Source organism: Cotesia typhae, unplaced genomic scaffold (assembly GCF_013202065.1).
Source record: "Cotesia typhae breed Kobodo isofemale line unplaced genomic scaffold, CoteBio_Ctyphae contig_27, whole genome shotgun sequence".
Taxonomy (NCBI): Eukaryota; Metazoa; Arthropoda; class Insecta; order Hymenoptera; family Braconidae; genus Cotesia; species Cotesia typhae.
The window spans coordinates 3,417,536-3,439,993 of NW_027423733.1; the positions used below are offsets into that span (position 1 = coordinate 3,417,536).

Consider the following 22,458-nt stretch of genomic DNA (forward strand, 5'->3'; position numbering starts at 1 on the left):
AACAAAAATATGACTATAAATAACTTTAACAAGGAAGAAGTAAAAGAAGAAAAAAGGAATTGAACTTAGTGCTTCTAGTGATGCAAACGCCGTAAACGCAACATACTAAACCATTTTATAGAATATTTACGTAAAAAACAATGGTATGAATCACCACTCTTACAGTCGACTTTCTCTAGAGGTGCTTACTCTTTAAAAGTTCTTCACAGTTTGGTATTTGCGATAATTCATCTTCAAAAAATAATTATCAACTTGAAATAAGCGATAGCGATTCATATTGGCTTCTGAAAATGCAACAACTCTTCACAAGTGACCAAGTCCCAAAATATGGTTGGGACACTTTGAATGGCCCTTAGTCTCTGTCGTCCGTCTTACGACTTTGAATAAATGATATTATTTTCAGAAAAATGTTAAATTTATCAGTCAATTTGAAAATTTGAATTGGTTATTGCTGTCAATATTTTTGGAAGTCGATATAGACAAACAACTTTACTATTTGCTGTGCAAAACTTCAGAAAAACAACACTTACCACTTAGTGCCATCAAAGATATTTTTCAGGTTTCTGCATAGTTGCCAAAATTTAGCTTTTGAAATAATAATTAAAGGTGCGCGGAAATTTTCCGAGGACTTTCCTACATTGAATTTTTAGTGGAAAAAAAATTGAGAAGTTGAGCTTACGTTTTGAATATTCAAAAAGTTAATTTGACTCAAGAGAAAAAATCTTAAATCACGAATAGAAAAGAAAATGAATTTCTGAAATAAAGATGAAAAATTCTTGAGCCAAGAAAAATTTACTTGATGAAATCACGATTAATTTTTTGGCTCAAGAATTTATTATTCTTGATTCAAGAAAATTACTTTTTTCAAAATCGTCTTCGTGGTTCAAAATTTTTTCTCTTAAGTTAAGTTCACTTTTGTATCAGTATAGTAGCTCATGTTTTGATATAGCATTTAGAACGCGCATTAGATAATAAGTAAGATTTGTGGGAATCAGAGAAAAAAGCACCTTTAAAGGATGTTGATTGAATATTTTTATTATTCAGCGTCAATTACTAATTTCAAGTTTTGTTAATTGCAATCAAACTTGACGGATTAAAATTATTCTTCTTTATCTGACTCTTCGTTAATTAATAGTGAACCTACTAATAAAAAAAAAAAAAAAAAAAATCAACTGGTTAATAATATTTGTCAATAATTGTCGTGTTTCTGATACGAAGAATTATCGATTGACGCAATCGATTTTTTGAAAAAAATTTAAACAATTAAAATTTGAAATTTCGTAAAAAAAAAAATAATTTAGTCATTACTCATTGAATTGAAAATAATTGTTTTATAAATAATAACTTTTTTCTTGTTGGATAAATTTATTACTGTTCAAAGTTAAAAGTAACTCTTTAAGTAAAAAAGTTTTTCCACACCCTTATAAATAACTCACTTAAAAATTTAATATAAAGTTTTATAATCAATTAATGAATCCTCTTTTTTCGCTATAACTTTAGATTATTAGGGAATAATGAGATTGAAAAAATCAAAGCCGACAGTCTGTTTGAAAAGCTCCCAGAATTACAACACTTAGATCTTCGAAGAAATAAAATTACCAGAATAGAAGCGTCTGCTTTTAAAGGAGCTCATCAACTTACTGAACTGCTCTTGTCTGACAATAAACTAAGAGAAGTTCACGATAAGATGTTCACAGGGCTGGTTAACTTGAAAACTTTGTAAGTATCTATTCTATTTAAACAACTTGTTTCAAGATATCGAAATCCTATTACACAATACGATTAACTATTATTTTACTATTATCGATTTGATATTTTGTTTTAATACTTTTTATTTTTCTTAAACAGAAACTTGAGCGGTAATGCAATAACTTGTGTGATGCCGAGTTCATTCGAGGGTCTAGCTCACATTCGCGAAATGTAAGTTCGATTAAATTTCGTTCTAACATTACGGATAGCTTTATTTTATTAAAACTTTCTTAAAAGCTAGATGAATAAGGAATAATAATAATACTACTAATAATAATAATAATTTTATAGCAACATGCAAGGCAATCCTTTATCATGCAATTGTCATCTGGCATGGTTCGCCGAGTGGTTGAGAACTCGCGACATTCCAGGCGTTATTGGACGATGCCACGATCCTCCGAGATTGAAGGACGCCCACGTTAAAGACATTCCGCGTCATGAATTCAAATGCAACAGTAAGTTTCTTTATTGTTATATATATTTTTTCATGTTTATATTATAAATACATAAATATGTATCTTTAACAATTGAAAAAATATGGCTTCATTGAAGATAAAATTTTTGTTACTTGTTCCAATATGAATAATTATTCATTCTTTTAATGGAGATGAAATTTTTTATTATAAGGTACCGGCGGGTAGTGAGGCCTAGCTAAGGAAGATTTTGAAAAAAATCGAAAATATTGCATTTAATTATTGCAACGAGGTGCGCAGTAGCTTATCGAATCCGGCCCTTGCTTACCAAAGCATTGGACCGGGTTCGAGTTCAGCTATACACCAATGAATATTTTCAATATTTAAGTGTATTATTCTGCTCAGCCCAAAAAATAAAACTAGTTCCAATCTCAAAATGTTACCCCCTACCGTAGTCGCTCATGACCTTAGTAGTTTATGCGACTATAAATAATTGAAAAAAAAAAAAAAATTATTGCAATGTATCATTAATTTTTAAATTAATACATTAGCCATAAAATATAAAGGAGTAATAATAATTTTCACCATAAACAAACACGAAATTAAATTTTTTCAAAAACCTTGCGAATAGGTCTTATTTTACTACGGTAGGGTAATAAGGCCTGCGGGTCATACACACTGGAAATAGTTATACTATACTTGATAAAATTGGTATGAGAGATCAATCATCACTTAAATTGAGCAACAATACTTTCTAAGATGTTGATAAAAATTAGAACAATGATTTTAAATTATTAAATATAGAATTATAAAAAATGTTTATCATTTACTCAAATCGTTTTTTTAGGAATTCGTCTGCGTTGTATTAATTTAAAAATTAATGATTTATTGCAATAATTAAATACAATATTTTCGATTTTTTTCAAAATCTCCCTTAGCTAGGCCTTATTACCCGCCGGTACCTCATTCATAAGTATCTGTATTAAGTGACCTGGTCATTTTTTTATGGCTGTTGGATCTTAATGATAGAAAATAAATAGATACTCGAAATTATTAAGTCAAATTATCTATTACTTCCCTGAAAAAAAAAAAAAAAAAAAAAAATCAAACTTATATGAATCATTATAATTTTCATCATTATAACTTAAGACATTTTTAATGTCTCAGGTGATAGTGTCGGGTGTCTCGGTGACGATTACTGCCCACCGCGATGTCACTGTGCAGGATCAGTGGTAAGCTGCTCCAGATCACATCTAACGGAAATACCCCGTGGCATCCCACCGGAGACCACTGAACTGTACCTTGACGTAAATGACATAAAAACGATTCAACCCGAGAGACTTAGCCACTTGAGGATGCTGACAAGATTGTAAGTATCAGTTGTCAATACTCATCCACATTTTTTCAATAATTATTGACAGTTTTGGTCACATCGAGTGTTTCTGACTTATTATTATTTGACAGAGACTTGAGTAACAACCAGATTGTTATGCTGGCGAACGATACCTTCAAGAATTTAACTAAATTATCTCACCTGTAAGTTTCATTACCTGTTATCGCATTTTTATACAGAATATAAGGTAAATTTATGTGAACTTTGATATCTTTTTTTTTTCTTCAGGATAATAAGCTACAACAAACTCCAGTGTGTACAGAAGGATTCTTTAGCAGGCCTTAAATCTTTAAGGATAATGTAAGAAAAACAAAAAGTTTTTTTACTATTATTATTAATTTATAATTTAAGGATGTATTATGAATGTGACAAAAATGATCGATTCGAGAGCTAAAAGTTTTTTCACAAATAGATCTTACTCGACGTATCATACATAATTGTTGAAAGTAAAGTTTCAATATATAGTTCTAACCCAATATCTTTAAATAAATGTAAAATACTTTTTTGTATCTGTTCAAATCAATTTATTTTATTTTTTTTTTTAATTCTAATATTCAATCTTAAATCTATTTTTCTTTTTATTTCTTCTTACTGGATGATTGTCTTTTCGCAAAAGACCTCGAGAGCAAGTTTGCAGTAATCACAAAGTCACATAAAATAAGCTAAATTTGAAGAAAATTTTTTTTATTTAAAAAAACAGTAGAAGCGATTGTTGGCACATCTTCAAACTAGCGTAGAACTTCGTTCAAAAAATTTTAACTACATTCAAGAAATTTTCAGTCTTCCTTAAGATTTTCTTGATTTAAAAAAATTTACGCTTGACTCAAGATTTTTTTTTTTGTGTATTGTTTAAAGAATCAAAAACATTTATATTGAATATACGACATTTCTATTCGATCAAAATTCGAAATAAGGTTAAGTGCCGGATATATACGTATATCAAAATAACAAGTAAAGTGATATTGAATCAAACATTACATGTAGTTTTATATCACGCATAATATTTTATTCTGCTCATATTAAATTTATGATTTTAAAAATATCTAACGCTTTACTTGATGCCATAAATGTGAGATCGATCGCGTATAAATACGCCGAGTAAAAGGTTAACAAGTTAAGAATATTATCGCTATGAATATTTTTCAACTCAAACGAAAATTGTTTTCGACAAAGAAATTGAATCGATATAATAGTAATTGAATTTTTTCTAAGTATTTCCAATTTTGTTATGAAAATTTTTAATATAAAGGAGATAATTTACTCAATTAAAAATATTTTTTTGTCATCTCAAAAATTCTCTTTAGCCAGGATTATTAATTAATATTGATTTCTATCAATTGTTTATTCAATTAACTAATTTAAAGTTGTTTTGAGGCTTACGAGAAACTACAACCCTAGAAAATAAATGAAAGTCACAAGCTGATACAGCGCGAATTTGTAAGGATACATTAAAATTCCGAATCGTTTATTTATTATATTCTTTAATAAACAATTTATTTAAATACATAAATAAATAATTGTGACATTAATAGATAAAATTTTTCGCGGAATTATTACGAAGCTCGATCATTAAACTATTATTAACAGTTAATTGACAAATAAAAATCACTGTACTTCAAATGACTGGTGGTATATGTTTTGCAATATCGCTCAAAAGTAAATAAACACTAATATTATTTTTCTAATCGTGGACACTCATGTGTCTGCTAACTGTGCAAGCGGCGTTGCCAAGTAAAACATTATTCTTTTAAATCAATAAATAATACATGATCGTATTTATCGTGATGGTATTTTTCACGAAAAATATCAAATATCTTGATAATCCGTCGGGAATCCAGTTTTTTTACTGTTAATCAAAAACCTTATATTTTTAATTTTAATGGCTTATGATGTGAATTCCTCAAATCCTTATGAAGAGATAAACGCAATGGTTCTTGGAAAATTCCGTTTTTTCACTTAACTTAAGGAGTTATTCTACATTGGACGGTTGAAAAAAACGATATTTCTATTAATTTTTTAGGATACTTCATGTGTAATGACATATAGCTTACTAAGCTTAAGAAGTAGATAGGTTCGCGGTAAGGAACAAAAAAGTTAAACGGTCTTAGGTTTATTATCACTATATTAGGCTATATTCCATAACTCAAGTATTAACTTTGTGCAAAAATAATAAAATGTCGGTCAAAAGAAAAACGAAAAAGTACGTTTTTTTTTATTTAATTATTTATATTTATTTAAATACCAAAGCTAAAAGCCGAATAGCAAATGGTAAAAATTACATAATAGTAATGGTACACGTAAGTAACATTATGAAACAATTTTACATCTTTGTATAATAGTGAGAAACATAGTGTAAATTAGTAAAATAAGTAATATAAGTAAAATATAGAGAAAAAGAGAAAAACAAAAACAAAAGAAAAATTTTTGAAAACTAAAAAATCCTGAAATATTGTTTATATAATAGCAATTTATATAAAACATTACGTTTACAGATAATTTTAATTTAAAATCAGTTTTCAAATCAGTTTGGTAATGAAATTCATTCTAGTGTCAGTGAAATTAATCGTTTATAAATCAATAATTTATCGATAATTTATTACCACGTTGAATTTTCTAATTCATTTTTACATTTTTTTTCTAATTCATTCGAATTCTTTTTTACATGATTTGATGCCTAAAAATATATTAAAAATATAAATTTTGAAATAATTTCGCTACGAAATGTAGCGGTTAATGTTAGAATTGAGCAGTTAGAATTTTATAAGTATCGGTTCTAAAGTTTCTGAGATTTTTTCAAAAAAGGAAGAAAGTTAAAATGTTCCTGAATTTTTCTGAAATTATTTCATAATGTTTTTGAATGGATTTACTTTCAAAAAATGCAAATAAAAAAAAATTCAAAATTTTCTAAGTGTCAAAGTCGAATAACTTCTTAATTTTTATATAATCTACTCATCTGCCTATGAAAAATTGTAAACTAAAATTTCCAGCTGAATATTATTATATTCAATTATAAGTAATTTTTTTGGTTGGCTGTTAAAGAAATCTTCAGTACTTTGAGTGGCCGTATAAATAAACTTTTCTTTGATGAATTGATGTATGATATAAGCGCTCAAGGCATGGACATTCGAATTCATTAAGCTATTTTCTATTTTTTTTTTTTTTTACTAGTTATCCACTATTATAGAACATGATTTTAATTATTAATAAATTTAATTAATTTTAATGGCCTACTCTCGCTAAAATTTTTACAATTCTAACATAATGGCTGGTTTTTATTACTTATAATAAAAGTCTTCTATTAATATACTCCTAGTGCAAGTCGCGAAAATACCAAAGATCATAACTTGAAATAAATCATACGACTCTCAGTGCTTACGATGTAACTGTAGCGTTACAGCAATTACTTGAAAGCACTGACCTATGTCGGAGTTTTTTATCGACCACTAGCGATATTGAAACCAACAGAAAGTAATCGTTAATAAAAAAAATTCTTTTTGTCGCAGTTCTCTTCATGGAAATGAAATTTCTACGATACCCGAAGGAACATTTGATGATCTGAAGGCAATAACGCATGTGTAAGTTATTCGTTAAATTAATGAACGAAAAAATCAAAATTAAAAAATATCTGATAAAAAATAAATTAACAGGGCATTGGGTTCGAACCCGCTCTACTGCGATTGTCACATGCGTTGGCTAGCAGAATGGGTGAAAAAAGACTCAGATGTTGAGCCTGGCATCGCACGATGTATGGAGCCACTGGCGATGAAAGAAAAGTTGCTTTTGACAGCTCCCGCAAGCGCCTTTGTTTGCAAAAGTAAGTATCAAATCAACGTGCCTAAGAAAAATTTAGACCGTAATAAAAATACGGAAAAAAAAAATTTTTAAGTTGAAAGTTAGAGAAATCCGTCTATTTAGTTTGATTTTTTTGGTTCAAACCCTCGGAACGGTACTAAAATTGCTTAATAATCGTAGACATTTCTTCCGTGCAGCCAAACAACAACCTGCCGAGGTCTTGGCCAAGTGCGATGTGTGTTACACCTACCCATGTCAAAACAGTGGATTATGCGAGGCACTACAGGACAGGGAATTCCATTGCAAGTGCTCGCCAGGATATCACGGGGACCGGTGTCAACATAAAATTGACGCGTGCTATGGAAATCCTTGCCGGAACGCCGGAACTTGTAAAGTACTGGAAGAAGGAAGATTCAGGTAGACAAATACTTGACATTTATTGTTTGAATCTATGAGCAATAGGGTAACGCAAAAAACTAGCTATTTTTTTTCGAGTCTCTTCTGAAATGTTCTAAATATCAATAGTGCATTTGAAAGATTTTGGGTTACAAAATCGATCATAAAGATCCCCAAAATTGAAAAAAAAAATATTTTTCAAATTAAAAAAAGTAGATTTTAAAATCATTTTTTTTTTAAGTTCAAAAAAATTTTTTTTATAAAGAAAATTATTTTAACATGGCTGAAAATCAACTTGAACATAATTTTTAACTATTTCAAGTTAAAAAAAAAATCTTCATATGTTTGTATTTCGTAATTACTATAAGCCTTTATTTCATTGAGTAACAAAAATTTGTTCACATACTTTTTGACTTTCTGTATTTCTTTTTTTAAATTTCATCTTTTCATATTAATTATCAAAATAAGTCGTAAAGTAGAATGTTAAAAACGAATTTATACTCTCTTTGAGCTGAAGATTATGAGATTTATAAATTTCTGATGCTTTAATGGCGTATAAGTTTGATACATTCGGCGTTTTGGCTTTGAAAAAATTTTGTTTCATTCTAAAACTTAGAACATGTTGGTAAAAAAAAAATTTATTGTAAAACATAATTTCCTAAAAAATAAAAAAAAAAGCCAATTTTGCGCCACCCTAATGAGCAGTAATGTTGAGTAGATCGGGTTGGATCGAGCTCGGCTCCCCCCAACTTAGTAGAAAAAAAAAACATGGCATGCAATTTGTGACCAAAATCATGATCTGGCTGTAAAATAAACATGCACGTTAAGAGTCAAAATTAAAAAGTCAATTAAAATTGAATAAAAATAGCTTGAGAAAAAAAAATGAATGATTGCCCGTGTTGAATATTGTTGGCGGATCGATCGCGATCCAATGATCGAGCTTTATAAATCAATTGACGTTAAGTCAATGTGTAACAGTTGCGACTGCGCCCCCGGATACGAGGGACTCAGATGTGAGAACAACGTCGACGACTGCGCAAACAACAAGTGCGCCAACAACTCAACCTGCGTGGACCTCGTTCAGGCCTACAGATGCGACTGCGCACCGGGATTCATGGGAGAATACTGCCAGACGAAAATCCCATTTTGCACAAAAGGACACGACCCATGTGAGAACGGAGGCCGCTGTGTTGACCACCGGACCCACTACAGTTGTGAGTGCCCAATCGGGTTCAGTGGCCTTAATTGTTCCACCAATTTGGATGATTGTGTTGATCATCTCTGCCAGGTAATAGCTGCATATTTTTTAAATCTATTTTTTGTTATACTCGTTCTAAAAGTTCAACTTTTGAGCGCTGTATGACGTCCGTAAAGGGACTCTTTTCTAGAGACTCTACCATACCGTCTTTTTTTCACGGCCTAAGCCGTGAAGTTTTACCCCCTTCTTTTTTTTTGAAACTTTTCGAGTACACCCAGACGAAATTGAGAGAGATCCCATAATAAAATTGAGATGAAATGTATGTGGCATCAAACTATTCGTAACGTGATTGGTCGAATATATCATGAGCATGAAAATATATGCAAACGCTATAGTAAGGCGCGCGCTTGCGCGCGCAAATTTGAATTCTAGTTTAAAAAAAAAAAAAAGTCGCATTCTAGTGTACTGACCAATGATTGTGAATAAATTTTAAATAGTTACTATTGAGTGGCGCTAAATATTTCTCTGCTGGCAGTTTATTATGAAGCGGACTTAATGTTAAAAAATAATTAATATAAAATTAAATTTTTTTGCCCTTGTGAAACTTCATAAAATTTAAATGTCATTGTTTGCCTCCAATCCCTCAAAAGTTAAACTTATGTTTAACAGCCATATATAAAGGATAAAGGGGGAAGGGGAGGACCTTTACTCAGTAGGAATTTTCGGTAACTGAAAAAGTAATTCGGACAGCCCAGACCGGGAATCGAACCCGGATCGTTTGGTTACGCGACAAAGGCTCTACCAGTTAAACTATCCGAGACACTGTCCGTAATTACTATTCAGTCACCTAATAAGGCGACTGAATAGTAATAAAGTTACATAAGTTAAATAAGTTAAACTTCGTTTTAATGTTTGTGACGCGAATATTCGAAAACAAGCGTAAATTTCCGTCTTCGGCTACGCCTCGAACATTAAAATTACGCCCGTTTCGAACCTTCCCGCCACAAACCTTAAGCTCATTTCGAAATATCGTCGCTGTCAGAAAATCGCTACTTCACAGCCTTATGACATAAATATCTATTTCATATTTTAGTTAATAAACAGATAATTTAATCAAATGATATTTTTATATTTTCAGAACGGTGCTACTTGCATCGATGGCATAAACAATTACGAATGTAAGTGCCCGGCAGAATACACAGGAAGGTATTGTGAAGCGGCGCCTTCGACAGCTTTACTTTATCCGCAAACAAGTCCGTGTGCTCATCATGATTGTCAACACGGCGTTTGCTTCCAACCTTCTTCTGATTCTGCTGCGGGTTATCTTTGCCAGTGCCATCCCGGTTACACTGGTATGTAATTAACTATTCCTTTTTAACTCTGCACCATTCGCTCAATTAAAGCACTGACGCTTTTAAATTCTAATTACTTTACATAATGTTTCAGTTAGACATTTTAGCAAATTTTCATACAAATTTTAATGGCATTATTCCGGTTGTTTAAGCTAAAGTTGTGCATGAAAGTCATAATATGGATATTTTAATAACTAGAAACATGAAAGTATGAATAAGTTTGGAAAATACAAAGTTGGACGCTTTAGGCTTATCCTGTTAAAAATAGAAATAATTAAAATAAAGATAGTTGACTCGTAAAAATACTTTGCACAACATTTTAATCAAATAATGGATAGCCTTATTATAATGTTAAAGTAAAGCATATCCATTGCGACGGTTAAAAATAACGTATTTTTTTATTAAAGGGGACAGCTAATGTGACGGTCGAAAAAATAAGTGATTTTCAGAAATTTTTGTGAGCGGAAAAAATATAAATTTGGGGATTAGGTTTCTTTTAGTTTTATGAAATGAACATTGAAGTTTTTATTGAGAAATATCAAATCGTTACAAAGTTGTTAACATTTTTTTCCAGTCCTAAAAAAATTCTCCCTCCACGGTCGCATCGTTATCTCCAAAGCAGGTTATCCAGAGAAAAAATTTTAGTTATGTTATTTAATCTGTATGAATGTGGTTATCGCTGCACGTAGCCGATTTTATTTTTATTCTCCTGGGTCGAAAAAAAAATGTTAACTTCGACTTTAAATTTGAGTTCTCTCTCTTAAAATGAATCAGTGCAATTTCACTGATTCTAACCAGTGAATGACAATTTGACTGGTGAATCAGTGAACAAAATATCTGTGCGCATGCGCGCTGGTATGTCCACTGGATTCCAACCTTCCTAGCAATCTGGAAGAAGAAAAAAAAAGTAATCAATCTAGAATAATGCCGCTACCGTGCTTACTAAAAAAGTTAAAAAAAAATTTTTTTTCACAAATGATAATTGCCTGAAAAAAAAAAATTAATTTTTTGTACTACTTTTTTGAGTTTTTCGAATTTTTTAAAAATAGTACATATTGAAATTTGGGGATGAAGATAGATCATGCGATAGAAAAGTCTATAAAGAAAACTTATACCAAATTTCAAGTAATGCGGTTCAGTAGAACTTGAGAAATCGTGGTCGTCGTTTTAAAAAAAATAGCTTAAAAAAAACGCGTTTGAAGTTTCGAGTAAAGCAAAACAGCCATTTCTCCGAAAATAATTTTAATTTTCTGAAATCCTCCTGAAGCAATATTCTTAAAGAGTTAAGCGTTGAATATATGAAAAAAAAAATTAATTTTTCAAATTTTTAGACCAGAATACCCCCTTTAAATTAAATTATCGATTCCTGGGCGATATGAGAGTTCTTCCTTCTTATTTCCAGTAGTGGGTATGATATTTTAAATCATTACTGACCCATTCAATCGGTCAAATTTTTGTTTATTTATAACTCGTAATTATCCGCTATAAAAGAATGACTGTCGGTTTCTAGTATGTAAAAAACTGAATAAATAAGTATTGCAAAATTTTGGCAATTTAATATCCTTAGTCGTGATAATTTTTTTTATGTAGCGGTTTCACGAATGAATTGGAATCTGGAAACAACTTTAGATTGAAAAATTGAATTTGCATTTACCTTTTGAACAGCTTTTAATGATTTTTTATTTTAAATATTTAATTCTTCAAAATTATAAATGAAACACGAAAAATTTTCATCGACTTTTATTAATAACGTCATAAAGGATAAGGACAGCTATTAAATATTTAAAATTCTTTTTTTCTATATCTAAGCCAATGTCGTGAATGAGTGATTTTATTTTTTATTTATCAAAGAACAATTTTCATATTTAACGATCACAAAAATTTCAATTAATAATGTCATGTATTATGAATAAGTTCCATTTGCAATTAATTATTTATTCATTGACGTTACATTAATTAGTAATTTTTTTTTAATTTTCAATAAACATTTGCAGATATCATCAGTAAAAATAAATTTATGATTTTTCATTTACTAAATTAATAAATTAAATTTTCCAGTAATTACTTAATATTTTGGGATTAAAATTATTTAATATCGATGTCATTTAATTGATTGTAAATATTTATATCGAAAACCAAATAGGCTACTAATTAATTAAAAAAATGAGGTAGTTATTCTCTCTATATTTATTTTCTGCGTTTTAATTAAAATTGTGCAATAATAAAACAAATGATGCGAGTGATGGAGAGTTAATATTTAAAACAAAATTAACTAGATTAAAAGGATAATTTTCTTACAATAAATTGTATTAAATAATTGAAGGAAAACGATGCGAGTACCTGACGAGCCTGAGCTTCGTGGACAATAGCTCGCTGGTCGAGCTAGAGCCGCTTCGCACGAAGCCCGAGGCTAATGTGACCATCGTCTTCACAACCACTCACGAAAATGGGGTCTTACTCTACGATGGTATAGAACAGAGTGGTGAACATATTGCAGTTGAACTATTTAACGGTCGAGTACGAGTTTCATATGACGTTGGAAACTATCCAACCTCCACGATGTACAGCTATGAAATGGTCTCAGATGGAAAGCCACATATGGCCGAGCTTATAGCAATAAAGAAAAATTTTACTCTGAGAGTAGATCGAGGACTTGCTAGGAGCATTATCAATGAAGGCACTAGGGAATATCTCAAGCTCAATACCCCGATGTACGTCGGTGGTGTACCATCTGAAGTTGCCAGCAACGCATTCTCACAATTTCACCTCAGAAATGTCACCAGTTTTCAAGGTAATGGCTACATTACTTTTCTAAGTTTTTAACTCGTAGATTTCCTCAAAAATTTTACTATCTTTTGTGATCCAATTTTGACCGAATTACGTCATAGTATCCATAATCGAGAACATAAAATCGAATGAATTTAAAATTGTTTTTACGTTGATCAAAAAAAATTTATGACCGAAATTTTTCACAATGGTTATTTCATTGTAAATTTTGAATAAAAAAATTGCATTTTGTGAACATAAGTACACAGAAAAAAAAGTTCACTCAAGCCAAGAAAAGATTTTTCTTCCTAATTGTTTTCTTCAGCGAAGAAAAAAATTTTTTTTGACACAAGAAATTTCACTTATTTCAACAAAAATAATTCTCTTGCTTTAAGAAATATGTACGTTGATCCAAGAAAATTTATTCAAGTCAAGAAAATCTTCTTGTTGTGAGAAAATTCAGCCTCTTGCTCCAAAAAATTTAGTTCTTGATAGAAGTAAATTTTCTTGTCTTGAGAAAATTTCTCTCTTGCTCCAACAAATTAAATGTCTCGATAGAAGTAAAATTCCATTTATATTTTTATTGATTAAGATGTCACATGGGAAGATCAAATAATATTGAATCATTTTTTTTTATTCAATATGTATAATTGCACGCTAAAATAATATAAAATGGGTATCAAATATTCAAGAGAAAAATTTTCTCAAGGTGAGAAAATTTTTTTCTCACCTTAAGTAAGTGGTGCTGCTTTCCTAAAGTATCTAAAAATCTTGATCAAATATAAAAATTTATTGTATCACGTATTTATGATAATTTGAATTAAAAAAAAATTACTTCTACCAAGAATAGAATTTCAAGAAAAATTTTTACTTCGGCCAACACAACTTCGGTCTTCTGAAGATTTTCTGAAGGCACCTGAAAATTTTCTTGAGCCAAGAATTTTGTTCTCCAGTCAAGAAATTTTTCTTTCTGTGTAATTAAAATCAAATTTATATAAACACACAATTTCAAAATTCTAAAATTTATTTTGAATGGTTGTGCAATCAAAATTTAATTTTTCTCAAAAAAAAAAAAACAGTTTTTTATCCGAGCAATAATAATAACATGAACATCGTCACTGTTGAAAAATCATGGAACAACCATCTTTTTATTTAGTATTTAAATTTTTATATATATAAAAATATCTCTAGCAAAATTTTGTTTGCAAAAGAACAATAATTACATAAAATTCTCGTAGAGTTTCAAAAAAACTTTAAAACAGACAACTTAGAACAAAACTTTGCTATCAGTTTAATTAATTCACCAAAAAATTAAACTAATCCAAAAATTTTTGAAATTTCATTCAATTTCAACCTTAAATAAGTTTAGAGAAGATTCATCAAAATCTTTAAATTTAACAAGTCTAAATTTCACGTTTTTTTTTCTCCATCTTTTACAATATTAGTGATATATTTAAAAGAATGAACTAGTCGTTTTTCTTCTTTTTGACATTTGACTATATGTATAAGTACGCTATATAGCGGCTTGCCACTTCAATCAAGCTTAACCTAATTATTTTATGAGAGCTTACAGGTTTAGAATGGCAGCAATTAAAAATTTTCAAAAAAATATGAACAATTACTCGTTTACTTATTTTTTTTTTTTTTTATGATAAAAAAGTTTAAAAGCGATAACTTCTCGAATATCTGCAAAATGCATCTGAAATTAATTAAGCTTTTATTTTCTATGCCAAAAAAGTATTTATTTTTCAACTACGGGACAAAATTTTACTGTTGAATTAATTTGACAAGATTATAACTTCAAAGTAGCATTGAAAAATCATCTTTTTTTTTTTTTATTTAATTAAACTTAAATGTAGAAAAATGCTTTGAGTTTTAATAGATACCTTGCGTGAAACCCTATCTCTATCGTGACTCTGAATTAATCTTACCGAAAATAATAGACAATCAAAAATTTTTAAGACTAATGTCTCGCGATTAGATTATTACAAAAATGAATTTCAAAAAATTGCACTTACAGAATTTTAAAAAATTATAAATGCAATTTTTTTTGCACAAATTTTTTTATTAAACGAAATCCAAAAATGAAAATACTGTTTCATTCAGTATGATTTAAATTAACTTCTAAAAAATATATTATTACATTCATTAATGAATAATTTTATATAATATATTTAGCAGATCAGAACAAAAAATGATTAAAAAAAAAACGAATATTAGAAATAAATAGAAAGAAAATATAATGTTCCGAACGAACTATTTAAAACAAAAAGTGTACCTCCATTTTAGGTTGCATATCAGGAATGTGGATAAATCATAAATCGGTGGACTTTAGCAACGCTGCGAAGATGCATCGCGTGACTCCCGGATGTGCTTCTGGGGAAGAGGAAGCCGATGAAGCTGGGAAGGATATAGAAGCAGCTGAATCTAATAATAGTGGTAACATTGAAGACTCCATGCAGCATGAACACGTTGTGCATGATAATTCAGGTATATATAATATATTTAATGTTTATTCAATTGTTACCGTTGTTTCGCAAAGAGTTTATTGCACCTGGATCGTCATTGTTGCAGATACCGTTGTATCAGTACCAGGCGCAAGTATTATCGATCCTTGTACAGGTCACGAATGCCACAAAGGCTCACAATGTGTACCATCTTTGTTCGGAAATGGTTACTCTTGTCGGTGTCAGACTGGCTGGCAAGGACGATATTGCGAGAAAGGTAACATAATTTGCTTGTTTTAATTACTTCGATAGCTACTGCTAGGTATATTATAGTGACGATGATAATTAACCAATGACTGTTATTTAAACTTAGCGCCAACGTGTCGTAAAGAACATACAAGAGAGTATTACAGCGAAAATGGATGCCGCAGCAGACGTCCAGTTAAACTGGCTAAATGTTGGGGCAGTTGTGGTAATTCATGTTGCCTTCCGCGAAAAACTAAGCGTCGTAAGGTAATTGTAATTATTACTTTGTTTTATTTATTCAGAAAGAGAAGGTAACTCTTAAGTGGACTTTTTCTCAGAAATATTTAATGGTTCTCATAAGCACTTAAATTTTACTCAATGAATTGAAATAAATCCTTATATTCTGGTGAAAACATTTTTTAATACAACCGGATATTCCCATGTACAATTTTTGATGACCTGATTCGTAAAAAATTAAGAAAATCAAAACCAGCACGTCTCATAAAGCTCATGTAATTAAAAAAAAATATATAAAACGTATTACTGACTTTATATATAAAATAACATATTTTGAGCATATTTGTATGATACAGATAATTTAAAAAATTGAGCTTTAACTTTTTATTCAAATATTCCACGACTTTTTCATCTCAAATAATAAAAATACGGTGCAACCGTCTTACTAAACAAATGACAGAGCGCAATCGATGATAACTTATTAATTGAGAATACTATACTTCAATTATTTCTGGAAAACAAAGAATTTTGTCATTTTTTTTGCGGGTCAGCGGTTGCATCACCACAGTACGCTCATATGGAGGTTGAAGATCCTTATTTACAAACAGATAAATATACCAAAAAACAGTAAAATTTAGTTTTTTATTTCTCATTACTAAACGGCAGCCAATTATTCAGTCATCTGCGATACGACACAATTTGCTGTAATTCTGAAATAAATAAAAAAATCTCGGTCTCAACTGTCAATTTTTTTAAGAGTTATCGTTACTATAAACAGAAAAAAAAAGTTACATACAGACACTCGGATGTCAAAGTAAAATTTTTATCTTGAAATATGTCTACTTATACACGGAAAAAAATCATATGAAAAATTACAATAGTAACATCGTTATCCAGAATTAGTCTTTCAATATCGTAGCTTCAATAATTTCAAATTTTGAAAAATAATATTTACTCATGAATTTTTAGGATGTTTGAATTATTAAAAATTACGTTGTTATTTCGTAAATTTTTTTTCGGTAACCTAAACTTCTTTTTAATTTGAGTGATCGAAAAAATATTATTGTAGCAACATCGTAATTTTTCTTGTAGTGTATAAGACTGTGCGTAAGGCTGAAAATTAAAATTTTTTGATTATGTTGTTTGATTATGTTGCGTTGAGCGTAGAACATTACCTTACCCTGGTTCAAAATACTGATTGAGAAGAATTGAGAAGCGGTCGCGCCATGCAAACTGTATATCTATATTTACAAACAAAAAAATTGAAATTATTGAAAAGAATTCGAATTTCATCATTTTTAATTCTTTTCAATCAATATTTTGAAATAGGGTAAACGCGTTCGCGTTATGTGGCGTGCAATTGGCTATATTAGAATATGTCAGACAAAATAAGAAAATATTTTCACAAGTTTTGGAACGGAGAATTAACTTTTGACAGGTAAACCGGGTAAAAAATGCCTACTTCTAAAATGTAACTTACACAAAAATATTTGAGCTTTAGTTTGACAACAAAAAAATATTTTTGCCTTTTTCGGATGCTTGAAATTCAATTGGACGAGTTTTTTTACCCTCATTGCTGTTCGAGGAATATTGCTTAGATGTTTGCCTATCAGGGGTTCCGTAAAAAATTACGACATTTAATTTTACTAAAGTTAACCAAAATCTGACAATTAAAGGAAAATTCTTCAATTTAAAAGAATTTTGAATAAAAAAAAAATTTTTTTTTTGTGCTTGTGTTATTAAATAAACAATGTTTTTTTAGGTCCGCTTGATTTGTACCGATGGAAAACGCTACACGAAAGATGTTGACTTAATACGTAAATGTACGTGCACACGTAAATGCTATTAGACTGGAAGAAATCAACTGCTAATTCATCACACCGTCATATAGGATTTTTTAAATACATAAAGTAAAAGTAAACCCCATTATTCCATATTTAATATTACTCATTAAATTAAGGCATTTTTTCAATTATTTTTTTTTACGTGCCTATTTAATATTTAAATAAGACGAGTTATTAATAATAAAACAGTGAGTGACAATGTGCGGACTAATTTCGATGGACACACACAGCCGGCTCAGTGTGATATGTATTAATAAGAATTATATTATAATATATAATAATAACAATAATATTGGATTAATAGATATGAATTAATCAATAATTATCTATTATTCACATAATATAAGTATCTGTTTAAGGAAATATTTTAAGTATTACAATTGTACAAGCATGTTTCCATTTGTCTACTGATTTATTAGAAAATCAATGGTATGCGTGCTTGTATTTATCTAAATACACAATAGGCTATAAACAAATATATATTGTATTACTTGATAAAATGTCAATCGATCGCATTTAATCTACGATTGTAGAGAAGTTAACTTTGTAAATGATAGCAATCGTAAAATTCCCAGTATCCCAAGTACGAGCTAAAAATGTAAAAGAAATTAAAACTGTCATGTTTAAATGAAGTTTCTTTTGTCATGTATGAAATTTTAAATAATAGGCACAATCAAACAAATTAAGAACAATTAATTGTAAATAAAAAATTCGTAGTGAGTGTTGCTATGGCAAACATATTTATAATAAATGCTGCTATGGTAACCGCTTGCTACGGTAACTGTTGCTATGGTAGACGTTTCCATAGTGATAGTTGTTACAGTAACCGTTGTTATGATAAGCATTTCCATGGTAACTATAGCTACGGCAAGTGTTTCCGTAGTAACCGTTGCTATGGTGACTGTTGTTGCGGTAACTCTTGTTATGGTAGGCATCGCTATGATTACTGTTGCTATGGCAAGTGTTATTATACCTACTGTTACTATTGTAAGCATTGCCATAGCAACCATAGCTACGGAGTATCCTTACATTTAAAATCCTTCACTTTTTTTGGCCTAGCTCTCATTTGCAAACGTGCGATAAGAAACTTCGTTTCAAAAATAACGTACCCGCAGGTAATAAGGCCCTAGTGATAGAAATACTATTTAAAATAACCGCTTCCGCTAAAGACTTCTCTAATAGAAGCGTCAAGCATAGAAATGTCGCTACAAGTTTATAGAGTCCCGATAAAACGTTCCTTGTCTTCTATATTTCATCATCCGTCATATGCTAAAGTAGCGCAGAAGAATTCCTAAAAAACGATTTGAGTAAATGGTAAACATTTTTTATAATTTTATATTTAATAATTTATAATCATTGTTCTAATTTTTATCAACATCTTAAAAGCATTGTTGCTCAATTGAAGTGATGATTGATTTCTAATACCAATTTTATTAAGTATAGTATAACTATTTCCAGTATGTATAACCCGAAGGCCTTATTACCCTACCTTAATAAAATAAGGCCTATTCGCCAAGTTTTTGAAAAAATTTAATTTCATGTTTGTTTATAGTGAAAATTATTATTACTCCATTATATTTTATAGCTAATGTATTAATTTAAAAATTAATGATACATTGCAATAATTAAATGCAATATTTTCAATGTTTTTCAAAATCTTCCTTACCTAGGCCTTATTACCCGCTGGTACTTTAATAAAAGTTTTGTTAATACCTGGTCAAATTAATTGACTTTCTCGCTCTCCTGCCTTGGAATTTCGAAATAAACAAGGTCTTAAAACGTGTGAAGAAGCGATTTAATACAGTAAAACAACCAATTATATATATTTAAATGAATTAGCATGTAATAACATAAATAGTAATTAATAATTTTCAAACATATTTTCTCAATTTGAAACATTTATTATTATTTAAATCGTAAATTTCTTGTTTCTTTAATCAATAAATACAGTGTACCTACTTCACAAACACACTACCCACTGCCAATAAAAATTATATTGATTGAAAAAGTTTATTGCGATATTTTGAGGTATAATTTGTAATTAGAAGTTATTTTCAATATTGAGAGCTTGGACGATATTTAATTATAAAATTTTCATATTATTTATAAGAAAAATGAATAAAATAAACGTTTAATAAATTAATAATTTAAATTTGTATATAAATGAAATATTTTTCTACGATTTTTTATCAAAAAATTGTATTATTTAATTTGAAAATAAAAAAAAAAATTAATTAGTAGAACTAATATTGAAGGTATAAATGAAATTTTTTGTTATAACGAGTAATTGAAATAATTTGATATCATAATTTAATTGAATTATTAGCTATGAGGCTACTGAATGGAGTTTAATTACATGATTAAATTTATTCCACAAACAATAAAATTCATGATAATAATTATTTACCGAGAACGTTATGTCCAAATTCTCAATATTTTTAAAATAAATTGTGGAATTAAAACATTCAAATATAATATACGATAAAATATTATTTTATAACAAATGATCAACATTATTTTAATAGGTGTATCATAATAATATTTAAATCATATTATATATCTGAATTATTATTTAGTCGATTATAATTAAAATTATATTAAGATTTGTTTAAGAGATGTTTTTTTTATTCAATATCGATTCACAAGGTGACCAATGATAAATGAATTATAACGTGGGACAAAAGTTAAATAACGTATCTATGAATGAATGACGACAAAAGTAATTATAAATAAATAGTTCAGGGGTGCATAAAAACCTATAATTTTTTTCAAGTCTTATTTTTTTTATGGAAACATAATATTTTCGATGTAACTCTCGTTAAACAAATATCCGACTATTTGAAGGGGTTTGTAATAAGTGGATAATTATAAATAAAATGTTTAAATAAATTTATCCAAAGGAGATTCTAAAAATATGGAAGAATTCATTCAATAATTTTTTTACTGCTAAATAATTCTTAAAATAAAATCAAAAATGGTCAGGAGTCATTATTTTTCATGTTTTTAGATATTTGTTGGAATTCATTTGTTAGAAATACTTTTTGAAATTAATTATGACTTTCAAATACTGAAAATTGAATCATTATATTTCCAATGAATTTTTTTCTACGCTAAAAAAAAAATTAACTTGAATCAAGAAAAAAATTCTTGAACGAAAAAAATTAATTTGAAAATTTTCATTGTTTTGAATCAAGACAAAAAATTCTTGAACTAAGTAAAACTTATTCAAACCAAAAAAAATTTCTTAGTTTAAGAATTTTTCTACTCAAATCAAAAAGATGAAATTCTTCAAAATTATTTACTTGTTTCAAGTAAATGTTTTTTTCTGTGTATATTACAATAAATGTTTTCAAGTTTTCAAGATGATTATCTGTATTTTGAAAAATTTCTTGTATTTAGTACTTAGTATTGACCGCCCTGCGTCTGAGAAGATTTGAGCTCCGCGTGCCATCTAGCGGGTGTTCTAGGTATAACTAAAATTTTTTATATCAATCCGGAAAAAATGACTAAAATCTGACGTTCTTGGGTTAACGTTTTATCTGTTGAATTCTATTAATTACTCCTCTAATTCGGGTACTTAAAAGTGTACAATTTTTGTAAGAGTAATTTTTAAAAATTAAAATGAAACTGAAACTATTTGATTGTTCATTATTTTCAACGCAAAAAAATCGCTAGATAACAAAAAAAGAAGCAAGCCCATAAAATTTCTGTTTCGACTGAATCTTTAATAGTGTTTCTGAAATATTATAAAATATAAAAAATATAAGACTAAAAAACAAAAATTGTTGGTTTTTTGCGCAACTTTAATAAATAGATACGTCTTTATGGACAATAATAATGTGGAACCGAAAGTAGGTGTCTAGTTAATGCGATAAAGAGTATCGGCATGCAAAGGATTGTGCTTCCTTTTTGTCTTTTACATTATAATAATTAAAAAATAAAATAATAAATATTTGCAATAAAATTGCTGAAAAAAGCGTTAATAATTGGTGTAAGAATTTCAAACTAAAACGTTTTTAATATCTAATAAATTAAAATTACAAGTTTTTTAATTTCTTAATAGAATTATATATTGATAAATAGTGACGAGAAATAATTGAAAAACAAAAAAAAAATAGTTAACAAATTTTTACAATTAACGTAATTAAATAAAATGCCATGCACTTTTTTGAACGACACTGAAAGTGAATTTTGAAATTATTGTCAAAGCGCGGTATTAATTAAATTATTAAATACCGATAGTGAGCCTATAAGAATACAATGAGAGAAACGAATGAACGAATGTTTGAATGATTGTTACGCCAGCGAATGTTTTAAAGAAATGACTGATAGATCGAAAGTATATCGAAAATAAATTTATATATAATTATTACTGAGTAATAAAATGATGAGCGAAAACTTAGCAGCTGAATAAAACATGAAAAAAAAAAACATATGTGTATTTAAATATGACGCACGTTTTACCAAATAACAATAGTATACATGCATGCATAAATAGAAATATTGATACCTCTATTACATAAGAATTTAATTAATTAATTAGCGTCAATAAAATAAAAAAAAATGTCTATGTTTATATAATGTAATAAAGAACCTTAAAATATGAACGCTATTGAATAAATGTA

At 28.8% G+C, this 22,458-nt stretch overlaps 1 protein-coding gene across 3 annotated transcripts in view; it reads left to right on the forward strand.

Moving 5' to 3' along the window:
- Sli (slit guidance ligand) overlaps nt 1–22,440 on the forward strand; it is a 303,228-nt gene extending 280,788 nt beyond the window's left edge. For all 3 annotated transcript variants that reach the window (XM_074240537.1, XM_074240536.1, XM_074240538.1), the window contains 16 exons: nt 1,501–1,719; nt 1,849–1,920; nt 2,041–2,204; nt 3,330–3,531; nt 3,627–3,698; nt 3,784–3,855; nt 7,059–7,130; nt 7,203–7,369; nt 7,545–7,764; nt 8,722–9,031; nt 10,080–10,293; nt 12,617–13,084; nt 15,349–15,549; nt 15,634–15,783; nt 15,880–16,019; nt 17,752–22,440. In XM_074240537.1, coding sequence (XP_074096638.1) covers nt 1,501–1,719; nt 1,849–1,920; nt 2,041–2,204; nt 3,330–3,531; nt 3,627–3,698; nt 3,784–3,855; nt 7,059–7,130; nt 7,203–7,369; nt 7,545–7,764; nt 8,722–9,031; nt 10,080–10,293; nt 12,617–13,084; nt 15,349–15,549; nt 15,634–15,783; nt 15,880–16,019; nt 17,752–17,838 — 2,830 coding nt within the window. In that variant the 3' untranslated portion in view covers nt 17,839–22,440. The remainder of the gene's footprint in view (nt 1–1,500; nt 1,720–1,848; nt 1,921–2,040; nt 2,205–3,329; nt 3,532–3,626; nt 3,699–3,783; nt 3,856–7,058; nt 7,131–7,202; nt 7,370–7,544; nt 7,765–8,721; nt 9,032–10,079; nt 10,294–12,616; nt 13,085–15,348; nt 15,550–15,633; nt 15,784–15,879; nt 16,020–17,751) is intronic.
- Nucleotides 22,441–22,458: the final 18 nt, after the last annotated feature.